This window comes from Lygodium microphyllum, chromosome 27 (assembly GCF_053477565.2).
Source record: "Lygodium microphyllum isolate KBCC chromosome 27, Lygodium_microphyllum_v1.1.10, whole genome shotgun sequence".
In the NCBI taxonomy this organism is placed as follows: domain Eukaryota; kingdom Viridiplantae; phylum Streptophyta; class Polypodiopsida; order Schizaeales; family Lygodiaceae; genus Lygodium; species Lygodium microphyllum.
In genome coordinates this window covers 53,452,524-53,474,982 of record NC_141161.1, presented here as the reverse complement: position 1 = coordinate 53,474,982, position 22,459 = coordinate 53,452,524, and the positions used below count along the sequence as shown (strand labels likewise).

The window sequence follows — 22,459 nt, the reverse complement described above, 5'->3', positions numbered from 1 at the left end:
AGAACAATAGAAGAGCAGATGACCTCGAACACTGCTTTTGTACCACTTCTCACATCTGAGCTAAATCCATTGAGGAATGAGTCGAAGTGGGCCTCATAGCTTGCTTCACAAGCTTTCGACATGTTCGGATAAACATTGGACTACTATGGAGTTTCACGACCTTACAAGATCACTGCAACTGAGTACGATCTCATTTTGATGCATAGAGCCCAATAGCAGATAGAAGGTAAGTCTAAATTTCACCCTTTAGATTTGATGCATCAATCTACTGACCATGTAGGTAGGATGAAATCTCCACTTAGGACTGGCCATCCCGAAGTGGAAACTGGCATAGAGTACACTCCTTTGCTTTCATACTTATTCTCTTTGGTATCAAGTATGTCTATCATTTCAGATTTTGTTAATGAATTCCCTTCTCCTATTGGTATGAATGATTTTCATGATGAAGGACATATGCAAACCAATTTCTGGTTTATGAATAACGAGAAAGACATAATTCTTTATGAACTCAAGACTAGGTAAGCAATTGAAACAATAAATTGTGAGTACTCCTTCCTCTTTTTTTCTTTTAAATAATTTTGTTTTAAAAGGTCAAAATAAAGTAGGTGTATCTTCATCATCATCATTTTAATTTAATGCATTTATTGGACAAAAGAAACCTACATTATTTCCCATATCTACACCTATCACAAATCCATTTAATCTCCCTTCCATTCCACCCTCTTATTCCGCTGCTACATCCTTTCAGCATCCATTAAGTGTATCGCATGTTGCATCTCATGTAGGATCACATGTGTTTTTATTTACCACACCGGGGGGTTTCTCAAACTTAGGCACAGTCGTTAGGATCTTATCTTTTCCTGAGCTGGGTGGTGTTCTACCTTTTCCTCACACACTTTCGAGATCATTGCAGCTTGGATATTCCCTCTCTGTCTCTCTCGAGTGTGGATCAGTTGGTACCACAGTTTGCCTCCATGGCATTGCCTAATGGATCCTCTGGTCATTAAGCTGTGTCCTAGCCAATATTTGGATAGGGTTTTATGTGTCCCAGTGCCTCCACCTCCATCGACACCTTATGGAAACATTCATGTTCCAATGTCTCTGCATCAACCAGCACTCATTGGACACTCACTTTTTTTTTTTTTGCCTACCCATCTCTTTCCCCTCCTCCTCCTTATTAGACTCCTCTATCACCATCACCACCATCATCTTATCCTCCATACCCATCTTACTCCACATTCTCGACACCTCATGGTTCTACCTCATATTTCGCCAAGCATACATTCAATGATAAGACTCGTTTTAACGTGACAAACTTTACAACTTGGTTAAACTTGATGAGATATGTCTTTGACTCACAGAACCTATGGGATCTTGTGCAGGGGTTGGAATCCCAACTCGATCTCGCACTTGTTCCATACAAGGTTGTCCGCTCATGGAAGGCTAGGAATGCCTCCGCTATTGTTAAGTTGATGCAAGGATTATTACCTGAGTTTCATCAACTTAAGCATTTTGACTTAGCGTTAGAGTGAAGGGCACACTTGATTAACCCCTATGCAGCTCGGGATACGACTCATCGAATAAATCTTAACCATGAGCTTCAGAACTTCAAAATCTGTGACGGGATAACTTGAAAGTCAAGTTGATTGAGTATTGGTATCTCCTTGTCGAATTCTCCACTATTGGGACTCCTAAGTCCTCTGTCGGGGCGAGTTTAACTAGCCAGCCCAACGCTCGTTATAACAGGGTGCTAGATTAAGAAAAGCTTAAAGGTGATCATATTACATTGTTTCTTAGTAAGGTGTCGTGTAAATACTTCAATTTTGTGTAGTAAGTGGTTTCTTTGCCCAATCTATCCATATTCTATGAATTTGAGTGCCAGCTATTGCGTCATGCATGCCATTCGATCAGTTTCATATGAATGATACCTCAGAGGGGGCTCTTGTTGCTTATTCTCAGAAGGGGCAGTAAGAGAAGGGTAAACAAAATCAAACTTTAAATCAAAATCAAAAGCAAAATCACAATCAAGTAGGGGAATCACAAGGAAACTCCTAGTCTCAACTCAAACACATTGGTGGCAGAATGTATCTAAGAATAATAGGTATTGTCAACATTGTCAAAAGGCCGGCCATTTTGACAACGAGTGTCGATTAAAGGCAAGAGACACAACACCAAAACCTAAGTCACAAACTCTCATCTCTTAGTCGGGCAACCCCCATTATTGCGGGAGGTAGGGTGATAGCAAGGGGCAGTGGAAAGGTCGGACTCACACTATCACCAGTCAGCCATCTCAGTCGTTGACAACGTTTTCAACTCTAGAGGGCTTGTCTGACTTGTTTGCAGAGGCCTACATTGCCTCCATAGAGACATTCGATGCGAGTCTCATCCACATTTGTGAGTTGCCTTCTGATGAGGTTACTGCAGAGGCCCACTCGTCACAATCGAGCACATCAATACCTGTTTGGATTGTGGATAGTGGAGCTACATATCATATGACTTCTATAGAGAACATTTTCCGAACCCAAGCCCCTGCAGCCGGGTGGGTCGGCTAGGAAACAACTCCTTGGTCAAGATCCAGGGTCAAGGTTGCGTCAATTTTGCCACCACTGACAAGGGTCGGGATTTGGCTTCGCTGGATAATGTATACTATGTCCCTTAGCTTGGGGTGAATTTATTATGTGTTTAACAGCTTTGCCGGTGGGGGCGAGTAGTTTTCTTTACAGTGATCACAATCGAGGTCCTTGGCTCTTATACTGGTTTAGTGATTGCTTGTGGTGAGGCATAGCCTAATGGCCTATACCACATGACCCATTTTCTTATTAAGCCGACAATTAAGGGCTTCGTGTTTCATAGCTTCCAGGCATTGACCACATCTTGGGTGCCTATAGACAATGAGTGTCTTTGGCATTTCTACCTAGGGCATCTTGGCTATGACTCTCTTTATGAGTTGTCTCATCGTGAGACGGTTGAGGGCCTTCCTCACTTGAAGCTAGCTCGAGATGTCTGTAAAGCATGTTAGCTTGGGAAGCAGCACCATACCCCATTCCCTTAGTAGTCTACATATAGAGCTGAGGCACGTCTTAAATTGATTCACGTTGATCTTTGTGGACTAACATCCATTGGCGCCTTGAACGATGCTTTGTACTTCTTTTTGATAGTGGATGATCATTCGAGATATTTGTGGGTATACTTCCTTAAGCATAAGTTTGATGCCTTCATATATTTCTCTATTTGGGTGCAATTGGTTCATAACCAGATGGGTCATCGTATTGGTTGCATGAGTGATAGCGGTGATGAGTTCATCACTCACGAGTTTTCCGAGTTTCTACAGCAGCATGGTATCTCTTGCCAGCTCACCTCTACCAACTCCCCCTCTCACGTTTTTGAGTTTCTCTTCTCTCTTAAGGTTTGCTATACACACTTCGTGTTACTCCCCGCAAACCCTATTGTCTCTTTGCACTGTCGCTTATTTTGACATGGTATTAGAACATACCTGTTATTTTTGACATGCATTCCATGTTGATTAGCCACTTAAACAGCCCCAAAACGAGCTGACTTTAATGAGAACCCTAAAACCGGGTGTGGTTCGAGAGTTCAGTGAAACCCTAATTTGGGAGGATTCATTCTTATCTATAAATAGATAGGCTGACCCCATTCAGTTTCAATCCCTTCTGTGCAGGTTTCTCACCCGTGAGTACAGATTTCAGCCATCAGTCCACACATGTGGCTGTCTAGCTCCAACGATTGCTGCCATCAGTCCTTTGCTTGCGATTGGAGCTGCCTGACCTTGGCAACAATTGAATCTTCATCTTGCGTTTGGTGTCTTATCTCTAGGCGACAGGTGCTGGTGCTCCCCCATAGCAAGCAAGAACTTTCCTCCATAATATGCCAGCTTTCTCCACATCAAGCGACAATTGTCTTGTATCTTCCCCACCTTTCTTGCTTGCGTTTGGAGCTCTAGGCTCTTCTGACACTTGCATTTGCAGCATCCTCTTCATCCTAGGATTTCCAACCGGTGGTCATAGACTTAGGATCCGTCTGCGGTGGACATCACTCTCCAGCACACTGCTTAGCCCTTGGGGCACATTGTATACTCTTTTATTCATTTATAACATTCATTCACTTGAGAGTTGTGTTCTTTCTGTCTCTTCTTTTATTTGTGTTTGAGTTTTAAGTTTTGTGTTTAGGGTTTGAGTTTTACTTTCTATGTGTGTGTTTGTCTTGTTGTGCCTTTATAGTCTTCTTCACATGATATCAAAGCACACCTATCATTTTTCACAATGGCTTTCTCCTCGGCTGGCATCTTCCTCTATTTGTTGGCATTAGCATCATAGGCAATTGGAGCTTGCATGTGGCTTCCTAGTGGCTCCTCCTCCACCTGGTGTCACATCCTTACTTGGTGTCATCATCTCAAGAGTCTAGTGGACCTTGCGTTTGTAAGTTTTTACCCCTTCCATCATCAAGGGACAGTGCGCCTACTTCAGGCATTATCTAGCTATTTGCATTTGGCTGCCAGGAGACCACCATCATCCACCAAAATCATCCTCAGGCCATGTATCTTGCATTTGGTATCCCGGTGACTCTTTCAGCATCTAGTGATCTTCACCTCTAGTTGGTGTCAATATTAGTAGCCATTAGACCTTGTGTTTGGCAGGATGGCATCATCTACATCTGTTGGTGTCACTCTCTAGCAGTTAACATCGATCTTAGACCTACGTTTGCAAACTCAAAGACTTCTTTGGCAGTCTCCTTGCCCCATGACATCATTCGCGCTACAAGACCCTTATATCAAATTTACTTCATTATTTCATTCATTTATCTGAGTTTCTCTTCTCTTCTTAGTGTTTTCCTTAGATATTGTGCGTTTCTCCTTGCAAAACCTACTCTCTTTCTGGTTGCTCAGTAATTTCTTTTGACATGGTATCAGAGCCAAAGGTGCTTAGTGAGGCGTGAAGATCCTCTGCATTAGTGAAGGCAAAGACAGGAACCAGGTTTGGTATCAACATTTTTATTATTACCCTACTTCCACTACATCACTGGGAGCTATCCTTCTTTTCTCTCCCACCATCTCCTTTTACATGTTGCCACTCCGGTACCATGGTGTCTCCACCAAGAGATTCTCTATCTCGTAGGTGCTCCTATTGTAGCAAGAATGATCACACCCTCGAAGATTGTCGATATCGACCTTTGCTCTGTACCCCACCGGAGTATATGCATCTTTCCCTAGGCACTCCTTGTGCTACCTTTTTTTCTTGGGCCACAGAGATCGTTCTGTCTCGGCGCTTAACTTGCTATGCTCAAGGCGATACGACACATCTGACAAGTCCTCATGAGCAAACGAATGCTCTATGAGCTTAGGAGGCGATAAGTCCTCCTAGAGGCCAACACACTACACGAAGGTTTTCCCACCCATTTTTTGGTCTGGTGGCTACCATGGCCCACATCTCCTCCATAGTCCACTCCATTGCAAGCTCACAACTATTCCCCACCCTTGGCTCACCTTGAGCCTCCTACTATCCCACCCTATTCTACTTAGGTTCGAGAAGACCCCTCTCGGTGCTCTCTAGCTTCTGTTGCTTCTAAACCCCCGATACCTTCCTCGATGCGATCGATGGAACTTCCTTTGTCATCAGACACCTTGGAGTCCGTGATCCATGAGTTGGAGTCCCTCTCTCTCGATACCTTCCTCGATGTGATTGATGGAACTTCCTTTGTCATCAGACACCTTGGAGTCCGTGATCCATGAGTTGGAGCTCCTCTCTCTCTCCAAGAGTGATACAGAGGGGGGATCATCTTTCTTCGCCCTTCTTAGGGGCATCTCCTTTTTCTTCAGCTCTAGAGGGGGCTTCTATTCCTCCAATTTCAGAGTGGGATGCTACTAGTCTCAAAGTTCTTCACCCATCATCTTTTACTTCCGAGGTTTGGCTCTCTTTCGAGCAGTTTTATCTCCACTGAAACCCCATATCTAGAGGATCTCTCTTTCATCGGGGCGCTTGGATTTTCAGTAGTGACTTTGTGACTCGGCCTTCGTATTCCTTCCAGCATGGTGTAACAGAGCTAGTGGCTTCTCACTCGAGGTTGTGTTTCAGGTTCTACTGTTCATCTGGTCTCCTGACTATCTTCACAGGTCTCCTTTCAGGTGGCATTCTCGGATTACAGGGTGCATCTTCTTCTCCACCTCGCTCCTCTTTCGTGTTGCTTTTTGGGCGTGAGAGGGGGTATTGAGAAACCACATCATTTTGTACAGTTTTCAGCCCCAGAAAGGCTTTCTAGGGTCTTTTGAGAGTGTTGGAGCACCGATTAATAGACTTCAGCAAGCGAGACTTGAGACTGCTCATGCCTATATATACGACACCTCCCATTTATTCTTTACTTGTACTCAACACACTCACTTCTTTTGAGACTTTTGTCTCTCCTCTCCTCTCTCCTTTCACCATCTCCACCCCTTCTTGCTACTAGGTGTGTATCCCCTTGAACCACAAGGATGCGTTTATGGTGACAGGCTCCTCCACACAAGCTGCCATCATTAGGCACATGTTGGCAACAACACTCCATCTCCATCTGCTGTTGCCAGGCGTCAATCATCTCCTTCCAGATCTGTGTTTATAGTAGGAGTGGCTTCCTCCTTGACTGGTGTCTTCATGTATCTGTTGGCATTAGCATCATAAGCGATTGGAGGTTGCATTTGGCTACCTAGTGGCTCCTCTTTCACTCGGCGTCACATCCTCACCTAGTGCCATAATCTCAAGTGGTTGGTGGACCCTGCGTTTGTCAGTTTTGGCCCCTTCCATCATTAGGCGACAATGCACCTATTCTAGACATTATCTAGCTATTTGCGTTTGGCTGTCAGGGACGTCACCATTATTTGTCGACATCATTCTCAGGCCATGCATCTTGCGTTTGGTATCTTCTTGGTGGCTCCTTCAAGATTTGGCGATCTTCACCTCTAGTTGGTGTCAGCATTAGTGGCCATTGGACCTTGTGTTTGGCAGTGTGGCATCATCTACATCTATTGGTGTCACTGTGTAGCAGCTGATGTTAGTCTTAGACTTGGGTTTGCACACTAAGAGACTTCTTTGGTAGTCTCCTTGCTGCACAACATCATTCGTGCTTTGACTCCCTTGTATCAGATTCACTTCATTATTTCATTCATTCATTTGAGTTTCTCTTTTCTTCTGAGTGTTTGCCATACACACTCTATGTTTCTCCTTGCAAACCCTACTGCCTCTCTAGTTGTTGAGTCATTTCTTGACAATGATATAAGGGCCAGAGGTGGTCAGTGAGTGGCGAAGATCCTTTGCATGAGTGAAGGTAAAGATAGGTTGGAGATTCGGTATCAACATTTGATTATTACCCTACTTCCACTGCGTCGTTGGGAGGTATCCTTGTTCTCTCTCCCATCGTCTCCTTTTATAGGTTGCCACTCCGGTACCATGGCATCTCCACCAACAGATTGCCCATCTCCTTAGTACTCCTATTGCAGCAAGAATAGTCACACCTCTGAACATTGTTGACATTGACCTTTGCTCCTTACCCACGAGAGTATATGTGTCTTCCCTCAGGCACTCCTTTTGCTAAGTCTTCTTTTTGGGCCACAGAATTGTCTTGACACTCAGCTTACTACGCTCAAGGCCATAAGACGTATCTAACACGCACTAAGTCCTTATGAGCAGATGGAGGCTCTATGAGCTCACGAGGCAATAAGTCCTCTTAGAGACCAGCAAACTATGCGGAGGTTTCCCCCACCCATTTTTAGGTCCAGTGGCTACCACGGCCCACATCTCCTCCATAGTCCACTCCATTGCAAGCTCGCTACTATTCCCTACCCTTGGCTCACCTTGACCCTTGTACTATCCCACCCTCTTCTATTTAGGTTACAAGAAGACCCCTTTGGGTGCTCTTTGGCTTTGGATCTCTCTAAGCCATGATACCTTCTTTGGTGCAATTGGCGGTACTTCCTTCCTCATCGGACACCTTGGAGTCTGTGATCCATGAGTTGGAGTCCCTCTCTCTCGCTTAGAGGTGGATACAGAGGGGGATCATCTCCCTTCACCCTTCTCAGGGGCATCTCCTTTTTCTTTAGCTCTAGAGGGAGCTCCTACTCCTGTAGTTTTAGAGGGGGATCCCACTAGTCTCGAAGTTCTTCACCCACCATCTTTTACTTCCGAGGTTTGGCTCTCTTTCGATCTGTTTTATCTCCATTGAAACCCCACATCTAGAGGATTCTCTTCGATTGGGACCCTTGGATTTTTAGTAGCGACTTTGTGACTAGGCCTTTGTATCCCATCTATGTTTTTAGTTTCTAGCCCTAAAAAGGCTTTCTAGGGTCTTCCGAGAGTGTTGGAGCACTGATCGAGAGACTTTAATGGGCGAGACTCAAGATTGTTCATCCCATATACATGACACCTCCCATTCATTCTTCACTTGTACTCACCATACTCACTTCTTTTGAGACTTTCGCTCTCCTCTCTCCTCTGCCCTTTCACCATCTCCACCCCTTCCTGTTGCTAGGTGCATGTCCTCTTTAACCATTGGGTTGCGTTTACAGTGACAGGCTCCTCCACACCAACTGTTGTCATCATTCACATCTTGGCGACATCATTCCATCTCCATCTGCTGTTGCTAGGCGTCATTCATCTCCTTCCCAGATCTATGTTTATGGTAGCTGTGGCTTCCTCTTAGGCTGGCGTCTTCTTCTATCTGTTGGCCTTAGCATCATAGGCAACTAGAGCTTGCATTTGGGTTTATAGTTGCTCCTCCATTTGGGGTCACATCCTCACTTGGTGTCATCATCTTGAGAGGTTGGTGGACCTTGTGTTTGTCAGTTTTTGCCCCTTCCATCATTAAGTAACAGTGGACCTACTCTAGGCATCATCCAACTATTTGCGTTTGGCTGTTAGGGGGGTCGCCATCATCCGGTGTGATCATCCTCAGGCCATGCATCTTATGTTTGGTATCTTGGTGGCTCCTTAAGCATGTGGTGACCTTCACCTCCAATTGGTGTCAACATTAGTGGTCATTGGACCTTGCGTTGGGCAACATGGCTTCATCTACATTTGATGGCATCACTTTCTAGCACCTAGCATCAATCTCAGACGTGCATTTGCAGATTGAGAGACTTCTCTAGCAATCTCCTTGCCCCAAGGCATCATTCGTGCTATGACACCCTTGTATCAGATCTCTGAACATTTCATTGCTAGTGTTAGAGAAAGCAGATTGGTTGCTTCCTGTGAGGTAAACACCCCCCTCCCCCCCCTCCCCCCCCCACAAAAGAAGAGAAAAAAAGGGTTCAAAGTGGTTCCATTGCCTTTGTAGGTCGTGGTAGGTCACTAGGTAGTCGAACACCCTTTGTCCAATGCCTTCTCTTTGGGGTGACCCTTAAGGCTTCCAAGGTAAGATAACCATTGCCACTGTAGTCTTATAGGCCATTGAGCACCCGACGTGCATTCTTTGTTTGATGCCTCGGTTGCTTTGGGGGTGGGACACATTGGGGTGATTGTAGGGTGAGCTATGCTTGGAGTCCCCTCCTAGTTCTAGTTTTGGGCTTGAGAAGGGGTGTTGAGGTAAAAAATGCATTATATATTAATTAGCTCCTTATTATAGTCCCAAAACATATTTATTACCAAAGTGTTATTACATTGTTAAACTTTCCTAGAGAGCATCTGTGTCCCATAAGCCAAACCCTAATTTAGGAGGATCCATTTATTTATAAAGAGGAGGCAGTCTGTCCAGTCCACCCTTATCTTGTTTTTCAGGTCCTCCATCTGCTGGCACTCACTTCTCCATTGATGTCTACACCCCTCCTTGGCGGATACCTCAGCTTGTGGTTATGACCAGCTCTCATTAGCTCCCCGTGACAGTTTGGAGGCCTCCAAACTTGTGTTTGTTGCTTGGCGACCATAGTAGCTAAGAAACGTGTTTCTTTGAATTTGAAACTCACGAAACGTTTCTTAAAATACGAAACGTTTTTGAGAGTAAAAAACGTGGGAGTTTTTATTTTTAAATATTTTTTTGGTGAGTTGGGACCCAAAACATTGTTTTTTTGACAAAAACTATTGGGCAATGTTAAACATGATGATGATGATGTGCAATGACTCATAAGGGACTGAAGATTTTGGATGAGAGATTGATTTTTTTGTGATTTTGTTTAGTTATTGGACTTTGTCGATCTAGTATCTATTATTGTATTGAGATTTGAATATTATACAACTTTAGTCTTATTTATGTGTTATTTATGATATATCATGATTCATTCTCGATTATGACATTTTGTGAGTTTGTTTTGAATTGAGAATCATGATGTTTCAACTTGACTTATATTATGATTCATTCTCGATTTTGACATTTTGTCAGTTTGTTTTGAAATGAGAATCATGATATTGTAACTTGATTCAATCCATATTATGGATAGGCTATTTACATGTTAATTTCAATTTTCTTTGTATGATATGTATAAATGATAATGTTTGAGTTCTAAACCATGGTATAGCTTGTCCAAAGACTAACTTTGACATAAGTGACAAGTCAATAATGGATCATGGATATGTAATGTATAATTTATTATTCTCAATTGACTCTGTTATCACTCAAGCTCAATTAGCCATTCTTTGTTTAAGAGAGAGTTCCATAGAGGTTTAGAACCTCTTTCCCCATTCCAAACTATTAAGAACCTATATAAAAAACCCGTGCTTCTTATTTTACCCCCTCTTGAAAGAAACTTATGAAACATGTTTCTAACATTTTGTTTCTAAACGTTTCTGGCTGCTATGTTGGCGACAGTTCCCAGCCTGCATACATCATCTTCCAGCCATTGCCTGTTGTTTGAGAGCCTCTCCCTGGTTGCGATTCCTGCATCCAATGCTTTTGACAGCTGGGTTTGCAGCATCCTGTAGTTGCCAGCCTTTTTGGGGGCAGCATACTACTGCATTTTCAGTTTGTGACTAGACCTTGCACTTCCTTGACACTTCTTAGCTTGCTGCCCATTGTTCAAGTTGTTCCAGCCATTTGTAGCCTCATCCAGATTTTCCAGATTTGTGTTTGCAGCTGTTGATCACATCTAGAGGCTGCTTGCTGTGTTTGAGATCCATATAGAGTATGATACACCTCCAGCTCATACCTTGTGCCTCAGTCCTTCAAAGACATGGGAGTTTATAGCTTTTGTATTCACTTTGCATAGTGTATTTACTGCATTGAGCATCGAACCTATTCATTATTCATTCATCTTCTATGTTGATTTTCTTTGAGTTATCCTAATGCTTTGAGTTCTATGATCAGTTTGTGCTTTGTCATACACCTGTGTTTGTATTCTATGTTTTACTTCTTTATAGTGAGATGGTTGCTTCTCAAAGTTGCTTCTTGCATTTATCTATTTAATGACGTATGTTTAAAGGTGTTGACCATTTATGTATATGGTTGAGTTTTCTAGTTCCAGGAACTAGGATTTTGAGAGTTGTGTCCATTCTCAATAATCATAAATTTCTTGTTCAGAGGGTTGATTATGCCATCTATGTGATGATGCAAGTCAGAGAAGATGGTTTTGTCTAAGGGGTGCCCAAACTCAATTAAATACTAATGATTCTACACAATGCAAGGTGCTCTTGTGCTTCTAAGTAGTCTCCAAGAATGGATGAAGTGCTTACATACCTTAGGTATGTGGATTCCACCCATGTTCTTCTTCTTCTTCTTCTTCTACTACTACTACTACTACTACTACTACCACCACCACCACCACCACCACCACCACCACCACCACCACCACCACCACCACCACCACCACCACCACCACCACCACCACCACCACCACCACCACCACCACGTACTACTAGTAGTAGCAGTGCGGCCTTCTTAGAGGTAGTACGACATCAAAATCATGGGCCAAGCATCTTTAGGGCCTTAGTCTCCAAGAATGGATGAAGTGCTTACATACCTTAGGTATACTAGTAGTAGCAGTGCGGCCTTCTTAGAGGTAGTACGACATCAAAATCATGGGCCAAGCATCTTTAGGGCCTTAGTCTCCAAGAATGGATGAAGTGCTTACATACCTTAGGTATGTGGATTCCACCCATGTTATACTACTACTACTACTACCACTACCACTACCACTACCACTACCACTACCACTACCACTACCACTACCACTACTACTACTACCGACATCAAAATCATGGGCCAAGCATCTTTAGGGCCTTATAGTTGTCCTCATGCATGCTAATGTTTGCACACCACAAGAAAGAAACTTTTGTGCAAGAAACGTGAATGTAGGAACACAAGCTCAGACTTAACTCACAAAAATGGAGGGATGAATGATTATGTAGAATGATGGACTAACCGAATGAATGATACAACTAATTATTCAGTGCATGTAATATAACTTGGTGTATAAGTAGACAATGGTGGGTGTCAAGAAATGACTAAGCAACTAGAGAGATGATAGGGTTTGTATAGAGGAACATAGAGAGTGTATGGCAAACAGTGAGAAGAGAGGAGAGGAGAGGAGAGACAATAGGGTTTGCATAGAGGAACATAGAGAGTGTATGGCAAACACTGAGAAGAGAAGAGAAGAGAAGAGAAGAGGGTGTCGTAGCACGAAGGATACCTTGGAGTAGGGAGACTACTGAAAAAGCCTTTGAGCCTACAAACATAGGGATGATGAGGTGTGGTTGCTCGTAGGAATGATGAGGTGTCGCTTGGAGTAGGGAGATTATCGTCGAAGAGGAGCCTCTACATATGCAAACACAGGATGAAGAGGTGATACTTGGAGTAGGGAGATTGCTGTTCGAGGACGAGGGGCCTCTAAGTTTGCAAATGTAGCTACGTAGGCTTGAAGAGTGATGCGAGCTGTTGTGAAGTGACATTGGAGAAGATGAAAGAGCGAGAAAGTGAAAACACAAATCTAGCAACCTCTAATAATTGAAACGCCAATTGTGATTTGGCGCCGGATGGTGAAGTAGCTACCAGATGGTTAAAACGCAAACTCCAACAGCCAAGAAATATGACACCTGATGATTGGGGAGTGGTCAGGAACCGAAACACAAAGATATGGAGCTAGAAAAGCATGATGCCAGTTGTTGATGCAGATGCTAGAGAGCGGTGGACCTCTAGGGCAGCTAAACGTAGGGAGAATGGTCGCCTAAAGGAGAAGAGCTGATGCCAAGAAGATGGATGCTGATGCCAGCAGGGATGAACACCAAACACCAAGGAGAAAGGGCTTTGGAAGCTATCGCGTGAATGAGGATGATGACTCCACCAGGATGGACTTTAAATGCAGACTTGATGCAAGAGTGTAAGGCGCTTGAAGAAGATGAAGAAAAGAGAGAGGAGAGAGAAGAGAGGAAAGTCTTAGAAGTGAGTGTAGTAGTGGTCAAGAATGAATGGGAGGTTCTTTATATATAGGCACGAATTGTCTCGAGTCTCGCCCATTGAAGTCTCTTGTATGACACTTTGACACTCTTGGAAGGCCCTAGAAAGCCTTTTTGGGGCTGGAAATTGAGACCAAAATTGGAAATGAAGAAGGGAAATTGTACGAAATGATGTGGTTTCTCAATACCTCGTCTTAGCTCCAAAAAGGAGCACAAAAGAGGTTTGAGTGGAAGAGAAGAAGATCCACCTTGTAAACCAAGTATGCCAGTTGAAAGGAGACCTGTGAAGATAGCCAGGATTCCGGATGAGCAGTAGAAATTGAAATACAATTGTGGGTGAGAAGCCACTAGCTCCATTACGCATGTTGGAAGGAATATGAAGGGCTAGACATAAAGTCGTTGCTGAAAATCCAAGGGCTCCGATTGAAGATAGATCCTTTAGAGATTGGGTAGAAGTAGAGAAAAGGAATGCTCGAAAGAAAGGCACTCCTCGAAAGTAAATGATGGTGGGTGAGGAACTTTGAGAGTAGGAAGTTCCCCCTCTGAAACGAGAGGAGTAGGAGCCCCCTTTGAAATTGAAGAAAAAGGAGATGCCCCCTTTGAGGGCAAAGGAAAAGGTCTTCCTTTGTATCCCCCTCCATGAGAGATGGGGACTCCAACTCATGGATCATGGATTGTGAGATGTCTGAGGACAAAGGAAGTACTGCCGGTCATGCCAGAAGAGGGTATTTGGGGCTTGGAAGGAGCAAAAATCGGAGAGCGCCCAAAGTTGTCTTCTTGAACTTGAGGAAAAGAGGGCAAGGAAGAGGGAGGCTCAGTATGAGCCAAGGGTGGGGAATAGTTGCGGGCTCTAAATGGTGTGGATTGTGGAGGAGATGTGAGCCGTGGCAGCCATTGGACCCGAAAATGGGTGGGGGAAACATCCATGCAGTGTGGTGGTTTCTAGGAAGACTTATCACCTTGCGAGGTCTTAAAGCCTCCGTTTGTTAGTATGGGCTTAGTGTCCGTCGGATGCGGCTTATTGCCTTGAGTGTAGTAAGTTGAGAGCCGATGCAAAACATTCTCGGTGGCCCAAAAAGGAGAGGTAGCCCAAGGAGTGCTTGGTGGAAGACACATATACTCTTGTGGGGTAGGAAGCAAAGGTCGATGTCGACAATCTTCAGTGGTGTGGCATTTCTTGCCGCAGTAGGAGCATCGAGGAGATGGGCAAGCAGATGGTGGAGATGCCATGATAGTGTAGTACCCTCCTGTAAAAGGGAGGGTGGGAGGGAGAAGAAAGATATCTCCCAGCGACGTAGTGGAAATGATAAGGAAATTAGATGTTGATGCTGAACTTGTGACTTGTCTTTGCCTTCATTGATGCAGAGGATCTTCGCAGCTCGTTGAGCACCTCTAGCTCTGATACAATGCCTAGAAATGACTGAGCAGCCAGAGAGACAGTAGGGCTTGCAAGGAGGAACACAGAGTGTGTATGGCAAACACTGAGAAGAGAAGAGAAGAGAAAGTCAGATGAATGAAATGAAATAATTAAGTGCATTTGATACAAGTGTGCTGTAGCATGAAGGATGCTATAGAGTAAGGAGACTACCGAAAAAGCCTTTGAGTCTACAAACATAGGGATGATGAGGTGTTGCTTGGAGCAAGGAGATTGTCGTCAAAGAGGAGCCTTGGAATCTGCAAATGTAGGATGAAGAGGTGATGCCTGGAGCAGGGAGATTGCCGTCCAAGGATGAGGAACCCTTGAGTCTACAAATGTACGCCTAAAGAGTGATGTCAACTGTCTGTTGTGGAGTGACACCGAAGAACATAGAAGAGCTAGAAACCCAAAACACAAATGTAGCAGCCTCTAATGATGGAAAAGTCACCTTTGATGTGACGCCAAATGTTGGAGCAGCCTCTAGATGTTGCAATGCAAACTCCAACAACGAAGAAAGATGATGCTTGATGATTGGGGAGTGGCCAGGAACCAAAATGGAAAGGTATGGAGCCAAAAAAAGGTGACGCCAGTTGCTAATGCAGACGCCAGAGAGTGGTGGACCTCCAAGGCAGCCAAACGCAGGGAGAATTGTTGCTTGAAGGAGAAGAGCTGATGCCAAGCATGTGGATGTTGACGCCAGCAGGGGTGAACACCAAATGCAAAGGAGGAAGGGCTCTTGAAGCTGTGGCCTGAATGAGGATGATGACGCTAGTAGGATGGACTCCAAACGCAAACCTAATGCAAGAGTGTAGGGCGCTTGAAGAAGATGAAGAAAGGAGAGAGGAGAGAGAAGAGAGAAAAGTCTCAGAAGAAGTGAGTGTGGTAGTGGTCAAGAATGAATGGGAGGTGCTGTATATATAGAGGCACGAATTGTCTTGAATCTTGCCCAGTGAAGTCTCTCATATGGCACTCCAACACTCTGTGAAGACTCTAGAAAGCCGTTTTGGGGCTTGAAACCAAAAATGGAAATGAAAAAGGGAAACTGTACGGAATGATGCGGTTTCTCAACAATGGGTACCACTCAAGGTGCAGCAAATGCATACAAAATGTATAAAATAGTGGGTTGCTTGGGACAAGAGATGGGTGTGCCCAAAATGGAGCTGGACACTATCTCATCTTCTTTTGTCTATAGGTTCAAGGAGGACGTGTGTAGCATAAGTTGATTAGTGGGAGATTGCGGTGGGGGAATAAAAAATTGATGCAGGAACAAAATAGCAGATTCTAGAGTATCACTAGTGTGGTTGTCAATAGTTGCAAGCTTTCTTTGTGATTTGTAAAATGGTAGCTATTATGCAAAAATTCAGTAATGATTGACATACCACCATGAGCTAAAGGAGACTCATGGTAGTGGTATTGCTCCTCTGAAGGTTTTGGAAAGAATTGACCAAGACTTCTACAACTTTGAATATCAAGAGTAGGAGCTACAGAAGGTGCCACTTGAGGGATTTCTACTCGAGGTTTTGGTTGTAGCTTCACGTCCCTTCTTGTGTTAGAATAAGGAGAGCCCTTTGTCAAGGTCATTAAATTGATGACATTTTGAGAATATTTGAGTTATAGATGTTTGTTGAATGATAGAAGGATCTATTTGGAGATACAATCACAATTGATTTCTAAGAAGCTAAGCTCTAACAAATTATTTCCTTCTGATACAACATGGAGGCTTATTTGCCCACTGTACAAATTTCAGAAAATTTCCCTCCCATCCTTCACCAACTTCAATGCAAATGTTCTCTTAGTGGACAAAGGATTACCTACCAATTCTATAAATTTCAAGATTGCCACAGTTTCTGTGACATAAACGTAAATGCAAGGTAGAAAATTTTGCTATAATCAGTTTATATCTTGCTTAGTTGTGAGATTCTAGATCATAGGACATCTCTAGATAATGAATCATGTTATTTGTGTAGAACCATTTTACATGGCATAAGCATGCAATATTTGTAAAACATAGCCTTTTCAACAATGACAATTGTCATATATGTAAGGCTTAGCCATGCAACAACAAAAAATTGTCCTGCTTAGCCCGCTTTTGTCGGGAATGGCCTACACGAGCATCTAGGACATGCACCGCTTATTCTATTAAATTATTGGTGAGCTGGAAGTTGCATGTAGATCCTGACCAGATGTTAGTAGTGTATGATGAGTTTTGGCGATTTTTGGCCTAGGGGAGGAGACCACTTTAGGCCTAGTTGGTACCCTGGATCTTGGTTTTAGCATAACCCTTTTCCTCATTGAATTCACTTTCACCATTTTCCTCCCAGTCGGCTCATTTTGGAAGGTGGATATAGATGTTTGTCGCAGGTTGTACCTCAATCTGGCTGAGCATTGGGGAAATCGGACTCCCTAAAGAGGTTTATTTGTTGTAGGTTGTACCTCAATCTGGCCGAGCATTGGGGGAGATCGGACTCCCTAAAGAGGTTTATTGGGAAAACTTTAGGCAGAACACAACTTTGTCTGTTTGGCTAATGGGTCATAGCTGGCCGCTATAGGCTCTTGGACTAGGTTATGTGGGTACTGCCACATAACTCAAAGACACCACAATGGGACCCTTGTAGGATATGAGATCTAACAAGGAGTTTTCAAGATACTGTTTTATTTTGGATGGAGACATTGTGATCACTTTGGATCTATCCAGGCAGCATAGCTATTAGATTTTTCACTCTCTTGATGACTCTTATCCCTGCTTTGGATTTCTTGTAGGCGGGTGGCAGATAGAATAGAGACACAGATGATTTGGTGGTTTTTTTTTGGGGGGGGGGGGGGGGGGGGCAGAGCTGTGGAGGGGAATATTCTAGCCCTTTCAGCCTTCTTTAAGTAATAAAATAATCTATTTCTTCACAAAGAAGTTAGTTTAAGGTTTACACCTTTGTGTGTGATACAAGTGTTTCTTGAAACTAAGGAATGCATGTAAAAGGTCAAGCTGGCTCTTGCATAGAGGTTTTATAAATTCTAGAAGTAGGTTCTAAAAAGGGCTCCTGAAACATACGCTTTTTCTGATTTTCCACATAAAAATGCATATTGAAATATCCAAAACGATGCCATGTCTGCTCAAAACGTTTCTGAAGCTTCTGAATCTTATTGTGATTGATGTACTGCTACATGATATCTATTGATTACAACATGGAATTTTGAAAGTCTCGGCAGGCTTATATATGGTGAATGGTGGCCTTTCAGGCATTTGTTTTTCAAAGAGCTGCAGTGATGACTAGGACACTTCTTTTTGCTACGGGCTTTATGTGCTTCTTTTCTGTGGTCATAGCTCTATTCAAGGTAATATGGCATGCATAGTCCTTGATACAAGTGTTTCATAAGTCATGAATAGTATGTGTTATACATTTCTTGTTGAGGTCATGATATAGTTTATCGAGTGTTTTATACTAGCTCTCTGTAAGTCATGAATAGTGTGCACATCTATTATGAGCAAAACATCTCTCGAGTTCTTATGAGTAGTTTTGGTGGGAAATGTATATATTTGATAACATCTATTTGGTCTTAAAAATATTTCATTAGAACTGTGTTCTCTCCTCCTTCCCTCCTCCCCTCCCACATAGATGTCCAAAGGGCCCAAAACCTAATCCAAGCAAGAAAGTGCAAAGAGATTCTCAAAGTAGGAGGGAGGATCCCAAACATCTAGGATGTGTTCGTCAAAATTGTGGGAAAGGAATCAGGCTCTCCAAAATGCAACTAATCTATCTGATAGGCTATGAGTTGATGGGCAAAAAAGGACTGGTTTTCCATGGATGCATTGAAGCATCCACAAGAAAAGCTTTCAATGCACATCCTTGCAAGAAGTGTTCCAAGGGCAACATCTCCACAAGAATAGTCTTGATTTGAGGGAAAGGCTACTTTTATATATGATTTTTGGACCTTTTCTCTATCACTTTAGGGTTTTTCCAAATGCCTCCAAGTTAAAGCACGGTCCTTTATGGATCATGAAGGATAACATGCCAACAATCTACTTTTGCAATTAGCAATTGTAAGGAGAAAGGTGTAAACATGTTCTAGCCTTGAATAAGATAGTTGAACTCTAGATGAAGGGGAGGGATTAGTTCAAACTATATGACGCACTCTTTGATTTTCCCTCAAACCAGCTTGTAATGCATGCCCGAACCATGTCAACTAGAGGTAGTGACAATGGAGAACACATAACCTTGATCATCCACCACATCGTGTAAGCAAGCAATGCCTTTCTTTGTGATGAAATACACCCTCCTTGGTTCATTCACAGCCAAAGAGATTTCAAATAACTTGCTTCAATGCATATACTTTCAAGATGCAAAGAATTTACTTTGTTGAGTTTGCATGGGCATCCTTTTTAGATCCACTAGTACCGTTGTAATTCAAAATCAATAGATTGGAAACATAGCAACTATCTATTTTTCCTTCAAGCAACTAAAAATGATATGTTCCATGGGACACAATCGGATTTCCAAAGGTTGCAAAAAATAACTTTGTCACCTAGTAGTAGTAAGTTGTGACCAAAACTTTCTTGAATAAATTCAACCATTAAGGAAGGTTTTGTTGCAGACATAAAAGTGGATGGTGAAGCTATCAAGCAAATAAATTTGTCATTTGGTAGTAAGAGGTTGTGACGAGACTCTTTCTTGAATAAATTCAACCATTAAGGTAGGTTTTCTTGCCAACATATAAAAGTGGATATTGAAATTATCGAGCCCACCACGTAGTTTTGGAGAGTTATATTCAATTATTGCCAGTAGTGTTATACCCTTATTTTTTATTTTTAAGAAAAGTAAATATCTATTAATTACACCTCGGAGAAAATCCTCTCGAGGTAAAATACAAAGTACAAGGAGCTCTATAAGAGGAGCTAAGCACATCACAAATAAAATGGTTGTGTGAAGAATCAATCTCGTGGGCTATAATGCTAGACCATTTGAGGGACAATATGGAAAAAAGTGCATGAGTCCTAGGTACACAAGAAGGCCTCTCTCTTCCTTATTCTCTCATAGCTGCCTTGCATCCTCTCTCATCTCCCATAGAGTGGATGACCTCTATATAAGTCCTCGAGATAGTCTCTCTAGTGGATACATGCTTAAGTTCTATAGCATGGCTGCACCTTGTGGTCCAATGTGAGGATCTTGCTTAGATGATGTCCAATGATAATGAAAGAAAGGCTTCCTTGAGTATCCTCATAGCCATTGTTACAAGGATGTTAAAGTTTGTTGCTTTACTTAGCATTTGATTGAAAGTTAATCAAATGTGTAAATGTGACTTGCACATGTGAAGCATAAGTTAATTATTGCACATTGTGGGACCTAGGACCGTGAGATATTAGTTGGTGCCAAAGGCAAACATTGTAATAAGTTATGTGTGACATGTACTAGGTGGTACACAGTGTCAGATTTAGGCCTAGACCAATTTATTGGCTACTAATATCAGTGGTGACATTAGAGACTAGGCATTAATTAATTAATTAATGTTGGTCTAAGGGCCAATAGCTCCTTAGGGACATTTGAGAGAGAGAGAGAGAGAGAGAGAGAGAGAGAGAGAGAGAGAGAGTATTAATGTCTCTAAAAGGCCAATTTGGCCTATGAGACCAAAGTAATACATACAATGCCGTGTTTCTCATCTAGAACGAGAAAAGACGAAAAACAAACCTGTAAGACTGAAAAGTGAAATAGTGTCCCCTATAAAAATAAAACATGTTGATGATCTAAAAGTAAACGTAGCAAAAGAAAACTCTCCATCAATGAGATGTCTATCCTCTAAGGAGATATATCTTTGCATGAGTGAGACGTCTCGCATCTGTCTCCTGTGGTGCTCAATGATGGCTCTAATTTGTCTGTGTGCTATGGATGTCTAGGCTTTCATCCGGGTGGACGTGGGTGCCTAGACCGGTTGAGTGCCACTGCTCTATGCAAAGGGACATCTACAGAAGATGAGGTCGAATGATGATATAATCCTATAGGCTGTGTGGCAATACTAGTGGATGTGCCATACTTGATTGTGTAGTAGTGAAAAAGTTAGTGACCACTCTTTGTCTATGTGAGCCGAGGTGTGGAGGCCTCCTCCTACGCACAATAGCTGCTTTGCGCCTTTGGAGCTTGAAGAGGAAGAAACCCAAGCATCTATGATCCTCAAATTGCTTGATTCGTCTCAAGTGTCCAAAACCCTCTCGAAATAGATAGTGGTATTTGCCTCATATATCATAATATACCGTGCATTGACAGATGTAGTGTTCCTCTGTCTCTCGCTCTTTGCCGCATAGTGGGCATACGCATTCCTTGTTAGACAGTCATTTCTTGGACAGTTGGTGGACAGCAGAGTACAGTAGGTTCCACATCAGCAGTACGGCAGGATACATCAACAGTACGGCAGGATGTCACGTGGCACTGGTACAGTCGGCCAGATTTACTGCAGTTGGCTGGATTTAATGCAGCTGACCTGCTGCAATTATTTCCTATTTTTCGGCTATTTATAGCCGGTTTTGTGGCACACTTCAGTATTCATTATTCAGATTCTGATCTTGAGATCTGTTGGCTGAGACAGATTGTGCTCGGGCTGACGGAGATCGAGGTCATCAAGTCGGAGACATACGCATATATTTCCTGTGTCCCCTTGTGTATTTCTGCACTCTTATACAGCATATTACACCGCAGATTTTCTGCATTTATACTATCTCCTCTCTCTCTCTCTCTCTCCTCTCTGTGTTCACTCTCTCAGTCTTTGTCCTACGCTTCCGCATCGTTGCACTCTGACATGGTATCAGAGCGGTGAAGATGGACTGACTGAGGGCTGAACCTATCTGAAGAGGTGATTTACTTTCGGTTCATAAGATTTGTGCTCTTGGCCTCTTGGTGGAGTTTGACAGTGATACTGTTCGAGTCCTTGATCGTGGATCGAGGAAGGTTCTCTTTGCAGGGTATGAGGAGAATGGAGTCTACAAATCAGCTCTTACTTCTCTTCTTCTTACTTCTCACACATAGTCCGAGCTATGGCATGCTCGGTTTGGCCACCTGAACTACGAGTACCTTCGAAAGGCGTCACGAGGGTCGTTTGTCCGAAGTTTGCCGGACATAGTGGTGAGCCATCAGCCAAGTGTCTCTTGCATTCATGGGAAACTGCATTGGGATGCGATTCCCAACAAAGCTTCTAGGCGGTCTACTTCACCCATGGAGCTTGTATCTCTACGGATCTTTGTGGCCCGATGAGGATTGAGTCCCTGAAGGGGAGCTTGTACTTCATGTTGATTGTAGATGACTACAGTAGGATGACTTGGGTCTATTTCTTGACTTTGAAGTCGAAGGCTTTCTCTCATTTCAAGGATTGGCTTCTTTTTGAGGAGAACCGTTTTGGCTGACTTTGAAGTCGGAGGCTTTCTCTCATTTCAAGGATTGGCTTCTTTTTGAGGAGAACTGTTCTGGCCGGCGACTGAAGACCTTGCGTTCAGACAAGGGAGGTGAATTTATGTCTAATGAGTTTGCTTGTTTTTGTGCAGATAGGGGCATTCACCAGGAGTTTACTAACACCAACACTCCCCAAGAGAATGGCATTTTGGAGCAGAACGGAAGTGTGATCGAGATGGCACGCACCATGATGGAGCATCGACAGACACCTCAGTTTCTGTGGGCCGAGGCAGTGGCTACCGCAATTCACATCCTTA

The 22,459-nt window shown here is 43.1% G+C and overlaps 1 protein-coding gene across 1 annotated transcript in view; it reads left to right on the top strand.

Annotated features, from left to right (window-relative positions):
* The window catches only part of LOC148012328 (putative homogentisate phytyltransferase 1, chloroplastic), a 100,487-nt gene that overhangs the window by 38,909 nt on the left and 39,119 nt on the right, over window positions 1-22,459 (top strand). Inside the window, exon 8 of the mRNA XM_087668822.1 lies at window positions 18,010-18,105. Coding sequence (XP_087524948.1) covers window positions 18,010-18,105 — 96 coding nt within the window. The remainder of the gene's footprint in view (window positions 1-18,009; window positions 18,106-22,459) is intronic.